An 11272-nucleotide genomic window follows, 5' to 3' on the forward strand; every position below is an offset into this window, starting at 1 on the left:
GATTGAACTTTCGGACATCGATTTACATCATATTATGATGACTGATAGCTAGACATTCAATTACCATTTTCACTAGATACATTTTATAATATAAAAAAAGAACCAGGCATGCGACGGGACACGGTATGAGATTGTTCATATTATACTATATTGGTATCATAACCTACTATTCACACATAGTCCGCGATCCGACGCAGTCGGAATGCCTACGTGGTGGGTGGGTTTAATGGCGTTTAATTCGATTTTTCCCAATGATAACTGACAACTCGACTTGAATGCTCAAAATATGTTATTTGACTTTATACTTATTATCCTACAATACAACATTAGACTTTCGACGTCGGAGGCGCAGGCGGATTGTATTGTCAGATCTAGATTTAGGATACAGATTTAGTTACGTGATGTGATGATTGATAGCTAGACACTCAACTACCATTTTCGCTAAATACATTGTATATATATAAAAAGACAGGGCATGCAATGGGAAACGGTATTACACCAGTTTAGAACTGATAGCTAGACACTTAATTAACATTTTCGTATTTATTTACTCGACTTCAGTACTTTTCCTACTTTTTTAGTGTATCATTTCTTTTCTAGACACCCGATTAAAATTTCCGATCGAATTCCTGATAACACGATTTTCACCCGACCCCCTCGAAGGCGCCAAAGGCGGCTTCCATCAGCCCAGAAATCGAGGCACACCGACCCCCTCGAAGGTTAGGTTAGGACTCCCTCGGCTCTTTCCAAACCACCGGATTTTAGGTTAACTAAAATAGTGACTACTAGACTTTTTACGATATTTTCTTTACAGTCCCGTCTTCGATCTAGGGTACTCACTTAGACCGAATATCACTTAGACCGAATTTCACTTAGACCGAATTTCACTTAGACCTAATTTCACTTAGACCTAATTTCACTTAGACCGAATTTCACAGCAGAGCGAGGCACATCTAGTAAAAAATAATTCAACAATGCTAAAATATTATTATTATTATTGTTTATTTAATTAATAGAATACAATTTTAAACATTATAAACATACCATTTTTTAAATACTTTATACAATGTACAACTTGAACAACTAAATGTTAAAAATTGTTATACAGTGTACATAATATTATATATATATTCTATAATTTATTGTTTAGGTCATGTAAATATCTGTTTGATTTTGTTTTTATTAACATTATACCGTGTTATATAGTAAATAAAAAAAAAATCCAACAATGTTAAAATATTATTATTGTTTATTTAAATAATAGAATACAATCTTAAACATTATAAACATACCATTTTTTAATGCAAATACTTTATACAATGTACATTGTTGAGGATTAAAATCCATATGAAAAATACAACATGGTAGTGTTTCTCCGTTCAATTGACTAAGCCGTGGACATTCTAATTTTTCAATGTTGAAGACGGTAGCGTGCGGCATGAACTCTTCGATAGTTTTTTGTTTCTGCAAACCTTTGACGTAAATTCTATCAAATGTTAATGATTGAAATATTTTCTGTATTTCTCCATACTCGATATCGCCGTATTCCAATGATAAACCGTGTTGCAGCCGTTCAAGCCAACTTTTTACGCTTCGACTTTTTGTGTCTTGTTTTAAAGATGTATGTTTAAATATAAAGTGTTGATGGGTCCATGTTTCAGTGTCTGCTATAGACATTTATTTAATAAAATACTTGTTGTTGACTCCGAGAATGCAATGAATGTCCAAAATAGCCGAAGACATATTGTTAAGCTGACTCACCGTATGGAATATTGAAAAATAATTTCGTGGTACCAAGCACATTCACTTCTGAACACCGACTGAAATTATTTTTTAATTTCATTCTTATTTATCCATGAATTATGAGAATTGTTTAACCCTATCCATTTAACATATATCTGATTCCCCTTCTTTCGTATAATTTTTTCGATTAAATAATCATTAGGAAAATTTGTTTTAGATATTTCTTCTGTGTAAAAACAACCGGCTATTGGTTCATCATGATAATCGTGTAACTGATAAGTGGGTGGTTCTGTTTTGTTTATTTTTACTATTGTGAATATTTCTGTTGACCAATTAGGTAAAAATCCTTTTGTAAAAACTCCTTTCTGAGTGCTTATTCGAACTTTATCTCCAACATGAAATTTTACTTTCCTATTAACGATTGTGCGTTGTTTCAAAGTCACTAGTGCAGGATTTTCTTCCGCCTGGACTGGTGTCATCCCGATCGTTTTATGTTTTGAATTGTTGTAATTATCTATCAGAATGGGTAAAATAGATAACCATTTATGTGAACCCTGAGCAGTAAACTCTCTATACATGTTTGTTTTTAAAGTTCGGTTAAACCTTTCTACAAAACAAGCTTTCGTCGTTGAATATGTTCTATACTTTTTTATATTATGCTTTGTCATTAACATGTCAAATTTCAAGTTGTAAAATTATTTTCCATTATCTACCTGCAGCAGTTTAGGCGATCTACTTATAAGTATTTTTGACATGGCACCGGTCACTTCACAAGCCGTTTTTGTTTTTAATGGAATAGCCCAGGCGAATTTCGTGAAGCAGTCAATCACACAGAGAATATACTTGTATCCATTGTTTTTCTTTGAAAGTGGTATCATCTCGACCAAGTCTGCCTGCCATAAATCGTTTTTTCCGTACACATTTACTGTTCGTCTAGTATAATTTTTCCTAGCCGGTCTGTGAAGTTCGATTGCTATATCACGTTTAGACATTAGGTATTTTCTTTGTTATACCGGATTCATAGAGTTCTTCAAAAATAGATAATATTTCGTTTGAAACTCCGGTGTTTCCCGCAGATTGAGAGGCTAAAAAAAGTCTTAATCTATCAACCAACTCATTCGGATCATTCTAATATACTAAATTATGCGTTTGTAATTGCACACCGGTCCCCGAGGAAAATAGCTTACAAATAATTTGTTTATACTTTGCACCACCTTGCTTAATTTTTGTACCGTCCAGCGTTAAATGTGCCGATGTTTGAATAAGAATTGATTTATATGTATTTAAATCACTATCAGTATATTGCATTGGATATCTAGAAAACAATAACTCAACAAGCCCCGGTGTTAGCTGATAAGATGAATCATTGATAATTATTTCATTGGTTTTAAATTTTACTTCTTCATGACCTAATTTAATAACACCATCAGATTTTTTTCTTAGACCATATATTTTATCTTTCCCACATTCTTCTAATGACCGGTAAGTTCCCGTCCGATTATCGGTAGCTAAATCTTCAATTGCATTCGAAATGTCATTACCATTACCTGCTTCGGAAGTTTGTGGTGTTGGCGATTGGTTATGTAATTTGTTCAGAGGTTCGATTATTGGTTTAAATGTTTGTGATACATTAGATTGAATATCGGCATCACCTCTTTTTAATGCTTCAAATTTACGTTTAATGTTTTCCTTAGCAATAACTAATTCGTTCAACACTGTACTATCGTCTTCCATGGTTAATATCGTACTATAGTGTTTTATATAACGACAAACGTGTCAAAACCGTGTCGATACCGTCCGTTGTCACGTTCACAGTCCTTACTTATTACGACGAAATTGAATCTCCCCTTACTCCAACACAAAGTACAAAACTCTTTAAACTCGGGATAATTCATATCACCAGAGCAGTGTTCCATGTAAACGAGTTTTAAATTAGTCTCATCTTGCTTGAATAATATTATCATGTTGCTATTATCTCGAATAAGTTTTGGTATGCGTGCGAATGATTGCGCCAGATAGAACATATCAATGTTGTTATGTCTACAGCGCGTGTAGTAAGAACGTACAATATTCTGATTTTCACATAAAATATCGTCAAATATAAAAACAGAATCTGGTAATGCTTTTTCTGGGGGGATAACCTCATCGTTTTCATGAAAAGTGAATAACTGTACTCCGTCCACATCTTTTAAAATTTCACAAAGTATTTTATATTTAGGTTGATCGAGTGTTTTCGAGTATACATAAACGTTATGAAATCGTATACCATTGATATTAGTCAATAAGGCATAAATTAAATTCGTTTTACCACACCCAGAAGGACCAACAACTAAAGCACGACAGGTATTTGGTAAAAGCGCTCCATGTCTTGATTCACGAGTCGTAGGTGGGTCAATATTTTCCACTGTAAGTTTTATTTGTTGATCGACAAACTTCATTATAATATAATGATTATGTATAAATAGCTGTGTAATCTTTGTAATCTGACCATTACACGATGTCACCCGTTCGAAGAAACAACAAGAATAAAGGCGGAGGTATAATAGACACTCTTATAAATAAATTACCATTTGAACTTCATTTACCAGGTAATTATAAACTCTACCATACACACACACACACACACACACACACACACACACACACACACACACACACACACACACACACACACACACACACAACCTAACAATATCACTTTACAAGTTTATAGTTTTTATTTATCATTTTAGGTTATCAGTACTGCGGTCCGGGGACAAAATTGAGAAAACGGTTGGATCGTGGTGATAAAGGTATCAATCCTTTAGATTCGGCGTGTAAAGAACACGATATCGCTTATGATCACAACAAATCTTTGACAGATCGTCAAAAAGCAGATTATATATTAGAAAATAGGGCTTGGAATAGATTCAAGTCAAAAGACTCAAATTTAAAAGAAAAGGCTGCAGCGTGGTTAGTCACAACGGGCATGAAGGCAAAACGTAAAATTGGTGCAGGGTGTGGATTCAAAGCTTTATAGAGGCTTTTTATAGGCGGCTAAAAATGTACTCAAAAAAAATATTAATGAAAAAAACCTGATGAAATTAACAAAAAAATGTGTTGCGGCAGCTAAAAAAATATTCCGTAAAAACGGCAAGAAATCTCGAGTACCTCGTGTTATACCTATACTGAAAACTGGTGGTATGTTACAGTTGATACCAATTTTTGCTGGCTTATCTGCACTCGGAGCGCTAACAGGTGGCATTTCTAACGTTGTAAAAACCGTTAGTGAATTTAATAGAAATGAACCTTCACATTTGGGCAGAGGATTATATCTCGCACCTAATAAAGGCGGCACGTATAAATTGGAGAAAGGAAAACGACTATATCTCGCTCCACACGGAGGTGGTTCGTATAAAAGAAAGGGTACCCGTAAATCTTTAAAAAAAACTCCAAAATGGCAAAAAAACTAATTTCTACGTTACCCAAAAGAGCGCTGTATGATTACGAAATTATAAAACATGCGCGCATAATGAATCAGCGGTTATCAATTTGGACATTGAAAAAAGTACAGGAACTCATTGGGTAGCGTATAAAACAATTGGAAAACAAGTTACATACTACGACAGTTTTGGTAATCTACCGCCTCCACTAGAACTACAGTCGTGCCTCAGTGGATGTAACATACAGTATAATTACACTAGGCATCCACGTTATAACACATTTAATTGCGGGCATTTGTGTTTGAATTTTTTATCATGTACACGATAACATTAAATGGTAATTCCAGTGAAATGTCATGTGATATTTTTCCACCGTTAGAAGTAAAAAATACATCGCAGCTGTGTCTTTTAAGTCTGCAAACACATAATTCTATACCAAACGTAGAACCGGATTGTAATACGATTGGATTTCGCAATTCGCTCGGAAAATGTATAAATGTAACTATCGTTGGATCATATGAAATAATTAATTTGGAGTCAACGATTCAAAAACTCTTACCAAATCATGTTACTTTGTTTCAACTCAAGGCTGATGGCAGCACATTAAAATGTTCAATGGCGTGTAGTCATGATATTGATTTCACGATTGAACATAATATATCCAAAATATTAGGTTTTGAAAATAAAGTTTACTCTGAAAACACAAAGCATGAATCTGAACGGATAGCTAACATAATGAAAGTTAACTGTATAAAAATAGATTGCAATCTAATTTCTGGTTCATTCAGTAATGGTATACCGAGCCAGACGACACACGAGTTTTTCCCTTCTTCGCCGCCTGGACATAAAATCATTGAAGTTCCAAAACATTTAGTTTTCTACCGGCTTAATTCCACGTCTATAAGTAAAGTAAATATAGTGCTAAGAGATCAAGATAATAACTTAATCAATTTAAGAGGGGAGCCAATCACAATTCGTTTACAAATTAAACATAAAGATGGCTATTAAGTTCAACAGATATATAAAAAGAAATGTTATCACTTATCAAGAAAATCAATAGTTCTACTAGCAAGATTAATACGTCAAGACGTACACCGATTGTAAAGAAACTAACCAAAAACAATCTATCATTTCTACGCTCTTTAAAAGTTCTATAATCATGGATGAAATGTATTTGGACGTAGCTGGTGGATATGAAGAAGATTGCAAAATAACTCAAATGCAGTACCACTCTTTCCTTCCGTATTCGACTACAGCTTTATCCAATAACGATGAAATTAGAATATCTATTCAAAATATGGACGCTTACTCTTTGCCTTGCGAGAGCTATCTTTACATTGAAGGTAAATTAAATATATCTGCAGATATTACAGCAGAGAAGGGTGAATTCAACTTTACAAATAATGGCTTAGCGTTTTTATTTTCTGAAATCCGATATGAAATTAACGGAGTGGAAATACAAAAATTAAAATCTCCTGGAATATCTTCGAGTCTTAAAGGTTTTTGCTCGCACACTCCGAGCGAATTGAACAATCTACAAAATGCTGCTTGGGACGTAGATATGGATGCCAGTGAAAATAAACATTTCATGTTAAATAACAAATTCGCTGGTTGTATCCCGCTCAAACACTTGTTTGGATTTTGTGAAGATTATAAAAAAATACTACTCAACTGTAATCAACAAATAATTTTAAACAGATCATCTACATATTTTGATGCGTTGTATGTTTTGACGACAACTCCTAATGAAAAACTTAAAAAGTAGCCATTGAATTAAATAAAATTATCTGGAAGATGCCCATCATCAGAGTTAGTGATAAAGAAAAAATAAAACTGTTAAAAGTATTAGACTCTCGTAAACCAGTTGCGTGTGCGTTCAGAAATTGGGACTTGTGCGAGTATCCAGTTCTCCCTCAGAACACTTCTCATTCGTGGACGGTAAAATCAAGCAGTTTGTTGGAGAAACCTAGATTTGCATTAATCGGACTTCAAACCAATCGAAAAAATAATTTATTTAATCCATCAGGACGATTCGATCACTGCTATTTGAAAAACCTAAAAGTACATTTAAACTCTGAAGTATATCCATATGAAGATTTTCGTGCAGATTTCACAAACAATGTTACTGCTATATTGTACAAGACATATGCTGAATTCCAGAAATCGTACTACGAGAGAGAGTATAGTGACCCTTTACTTCCTAAAAATATTTTTCAACAATTTGTACCTATCGAAGTCGTGGATTTATCACGACAGAATGACAACGTAAAATCATCGACTATAGATTTACGAATTGAATTCGAAACAGACAAGGCCATTCCAGCAAAAACGGCAGCTTATTGTCTCATTTTACACGATCAAATTATAACTTATAACCCGTTTAATGGTGATGTAAGGAAATTGTAAATAGTTTGTAAAAATAAAAAACTTTTTTTAAAGAAAAATTATGATGTTCTTTTTATTTAATTATTCGCCATATTAAAATGTAATTATAAACATTTTTTTTTTTGATTGTATTACAATAAAATATTACATAATAAATTATTTCAAATAACTTAATCTACGGCTTGCCTTTGCCCTTTCACGCGCTACAAATGCTCTTGTCCTCGGTCTGTTGACTTCAGCCTAAAAAAAAAAAATGTTGTTTAAGTATACAAAATTATGTAAAATATATTAGTATTACCTCAGTTTCGGGTGAAGAAGATAACCAGCCCCTTACCAATTGTTTGAGTGCTTTAATCTTTAAATCTGCTATTAAGCAAGTACCTTGGACTGAAATACTCTCTTTCAATTTCTTGTCCTCAATGTGCTCCAGATAATCCTCAACATCGCTTATTTTTGTATCTTTGGGTAACGCCATTTCCTTTCCCAGAAACATTGAAATCTTACAGGCCTGAAGCAATGAAGCGGACCGAACATACATATTTTTCATCTGAATAACTTCTTCCATGGCATCGCTCAATTGTAAAATCTTTTTAACATTCTCCTTAGTCGACTGCACATTCTGGTCTTGCTGCAAGCATTTGATTGACAGAATGTTGACACCGTTGAATTCCTCTATTGACATCAATTTAAACTCCTTTAACAGTAAGTGCGATGGAAGTCTAAAGTTTACGTTGTTAAGAAGTGTATTTATGGATTGAAACAATTCAACACTTATTTTCACGCACTGAGAGTTACTTGTAATACAAACAACACAATTAAACAAAAGTTCCGGATCTAAGACAATATGTAAATAAACATTGCTATCAATAAAGAATGTGTTACAATCGATCAGATTATTAGCCTATATGTAACACTGAAGGTTAAACGCAGAAATTGTTACTTAATGTTACTTGTCAACTTGAAGAGCGGGTTACGACTGACTTGTCATATGGTCGTGTCATCCTTTTTATGCAGTGCTATCGAGCGCTTGTTTAGAGCGGGGATGATTCCCTACTCTTAAGTCAGGGTGGGAGTAAAAACTCATATGATATAAAACAGGGTTATGGAAGGAAACATAGTCTGGGTATTGATAACGTATTGAATAACAAATATTATGATATAAGGAATATTTATTATTATTATTATTATTATTATTATCATTAACAAGATTTTATTAATAATTATGGGTGGTGGCCCCCCAGGGACCCAGTTACTACTACTTACACATAATACAATAATTGTACGCTACTAAGGCGACGACAAAAAGCAGCGACACTGCGTGCGCGGTGTAGTGGTGATAATACCGTATCACCACATTACTCCCCCTCGGCGAAAAGAAAAAATTTTCAAACGGAATTAAGCGCGTAGGAATGGTCGGTGATCGGGTCTTCGCACGTGATGAATGCTGGTTTGAGACAGTCGATGGAAATCCAGGCTGTCGAATTGTCGCGTTTCACCTTGAAAGTTTTTTCGCGGCGTTCCAAAACGGCGAAAGGTCCCTCGTATCGCGGTTGGAGCGACGGCCTGACAGCGTCGATCCTTATGAAGACGTGGCTTACTTGGTTCAGGTCGGCGGGCACGAACGTAGCACGTCGTGCGTTGTGGTTGGTACCGGGTGGATAACGCAGTTGGCTCATCGATTTGCGAAGCAATGTCACCAGGTCGGGAACCCGCGGTTCGGGAGGCACGTGGTGGAACAACTCGCCCGGGAGTCGGAGTGTCGTACCGTACACCAACTCTACTGGGGTGTGCTCGAAACCGGCCTTGATCGTGTTACGAAGCGCGAGAAGCACGATGGGGAGCTTACTAGAGCAATCCGTTGACTCGTGTGCGATAAGGCAGACTTGAGCGTTCGTTGGAAATGGAACGTGCTCTGATACTTATATATAAATTACTACATACCATAGCCAACAATAACCTAAACATTGGGGGTGTAACAGACATTTTCATGATAGGGGTATAAAAATATAACTATAATCGGATTCTAAAAGTGAGCAGGAGATTAAGTACGGATTTTTTTAATATATTAATAAAAATCATCAACGGCGACGGAGCGGCGTGAGAATGCCGGACGCAGCGACAATAGTACATTATAAAAAATTATACTATATGTGGCGGCATCGTTCAGGGTCAAAGACGGATCATCGCACGTATGCTTGTCACCCGGTATCAAATATTATAGGCACACAATTACCATCCGATAGAATGATAGGAATATCGTTTGACGCACGACGTTGCACGGATAACGTAATGCGTGGGAAGAAGCGGATGCAGGTGCAGATGACCAACAGGGACCTGAAGGTACCACGGGAGTCCCTGGATGATATATAAGGGGGCCCAGATTAGGCACATTGAAGACGTGATCCATCAGAGTTAGAGTGAGCACCTTCATGTCACCCAGATCAATAGTTTTGTCATTTGGACTTAGAATATTTTTCACAAGTTTAATTTATTTAATTTTTTTAATTATTTGGACTTAGAATAATTTTCAATAAAAAACACTTAGAATTATTTCAAGAGTCTTTATTTTTTACAACAACCTATCCGTTACTCCATTATTCTACTGCTTGTACGTGGCACATTACAAATTTGGCGCAGTCAGTAGGATTTTTTCAAATTTTTTTTTAAATAAAATATTTATATTTATTAAATAGTTGTTCGTTTTTTTGATACAAGTTTGAATAACCAGTTGAATACTTCAGGGGTTTGCAACGTCTTTTAAAAGTTGATTCACAGTCTATTTTTGAAGTTTTAAATAATTTTGTAAAAAATATTGGTGTATTTTGGAAAAAAGTCATTTCTGTATGTTTTGATGGAGCTGCTAACATGTCTAGTTGTCATAATGGTGTTCAAATGAAGTGTAAAGACAAAAATGAAAATATATTTTATGTACATTGCTATGCACATTGCCTGAATTTAGTCTTAGTTGACTCAATTGGAAGAAAAATGCAGTACCTATTGTTTGATTTTTTTGGTACAGTACAACCAATTTTATTCTTTCCTAGAAGGGTCTTGTATGAGGCATGTTGTATTAGAAAAATTTGCAACCAAAATAATATAAAACTATGCTCACTTAAATCCTTGTCGATAAGTAGATGGGCATGCAGATATGAAGCTGTATCAGCTGTCAAGTCCAATTATTCTGCTTGAATACTTGCTCTCGAAGAAATATATAAAGAGACAACTGTACCAGAAGCTAGAGCTAAAGCTCGTGGTATTTAAATGCAAATGAAATCATTTGATTTTATTTTTTCATTAAATATGATGCACTCAATTCTTATGATAATTGTGAAAGTAAGTAGTAGCTGTCAGTCAATAAGTAATAATCTTTTAACAGCGGTATCCTTAGTGACATCACTAAAAGCAAACATTCAAAAGTTCAGAACTGAAGAGGAATTATTTAATAATATATATCAAGATACAGTTCAACTTTGCTCACAAAATAATATAATAATTCCTGAAGTGATAAAACAAAAAATATCTTGTTTTTTGTATAATAATAAAACTCAAACATTTCATCAGACAAAAGAACATGAAATTAAGATAAATTGTTATTATGTAGCATTAAATGACATGATAAATGGACTAAATACTCGATTTTCCCACGAAACATTAGGTATTATTTCAGCAGTAGGTAATACTCTTCGACTGATTCCTACAGATAATGATATACAATTACTTCA

General features: G+C 34.5%; 3 protein-coding genes across 3 annotated transcripts; 2 read left to right on the forward strand and 1 right to left on the reverse strand.

The window, feature by feature from the left end:
- Positions 1–6324: 6324 nt before the first annotated feature.
- LOC126555111 (uncharacterized) lies at positions 6325–6930 on the forward strand. The gene has a single exon (XM_050210074.1). The coding sequence runs from the start codon at positions 6325–6327 to the stop codon at positions 6928–6930; it is 606 nt and encodes a 201-aa protein (XP_050066031.1).
- A 29-nt stretch (positions 6931–6959) lies between these two features.
- On the forward strand, positions 6960–7571 carry LOC126555112 (uncharacterized). The gene has a single exon (XM_050210075.1). It carries the CDS (start codon positions 6960–6962, stop codon positions 7569–7571), a length of 612 nt encoding a protein of 203 aa, XP_050066032.1.
- Positions 7572–7706: 135 nt separating this feature from the next.
- On the reverse strand, positions 7707–9226 carry LOC126555113 (uncharacterized). The gene is made up of 3 exons (XM_050210076.1): positions 9149–9226; positions 7849–8451; positions 7707–7790 (listed from the first exon to the last, which is right to left on the reverse strand). Exons 1-3 carry the CDS (start codon positions 9224–9226, stop codon positions 7707–7709), a joined length of 765 nt encoding a protein of 254 aa, XP_050066033.1.
- Positions 9227–11272: the final 2046 nt, after the last annotated feature.

The sequence above is a fragment of the Aphis gossypii genome, unplaced genomic scaffold, assembly GCF_020184175.1.
Source record: "Aphis gossypii isolate Hap1 unplaced genomic scaffold, ASM2018417v2 Contig00711, whole genome shotgun sequence".
NCBI lineage: Eukaryota > Metazoa > Arthropoda > Insecta > Hemiptera > Aphididae > Aphis > Aphis gossypii.

Excerpts from the sequence above, each read along its gene's own strand:
- LOC126555111 (XM_050210074.1), top strand. The coding sequence starts at position 6,325 with ATGGATGAAATGTATTTGGACGTAGCTGGTGGATATGAAGAAGATTGC.
- LOC126555112 (XM_050210075.1), top strand. The coding sequence starts at position 6,960 with ATGCCCATCATCAGAGTTAGTGATAAAGAAAAAATAAAACTGTTAAAA.
- LOC126555113 (XM_050210076.1), bottom strand. The coding sequence starts at position 9,226 with ATGAGCCAACTGCGTTATCCACCCGGTACCAACCACAACGCACGACGT. Across the intron at positions 8,452-9,148 it reads TGCCCGCCGACCTGAACCAA|GCTAATAATCTGATCGATTG; the intron begins GTAAGCCACGTC and ends TGTTACATATAG. Across the intron at positions 7,791-7,848 it reads CTTCTTCACCCGAAACTGAG|GCTGAAGTCAACAGACCGAG; the intron begins GTAATACTAATA and ends TTTTTTTTTTAG.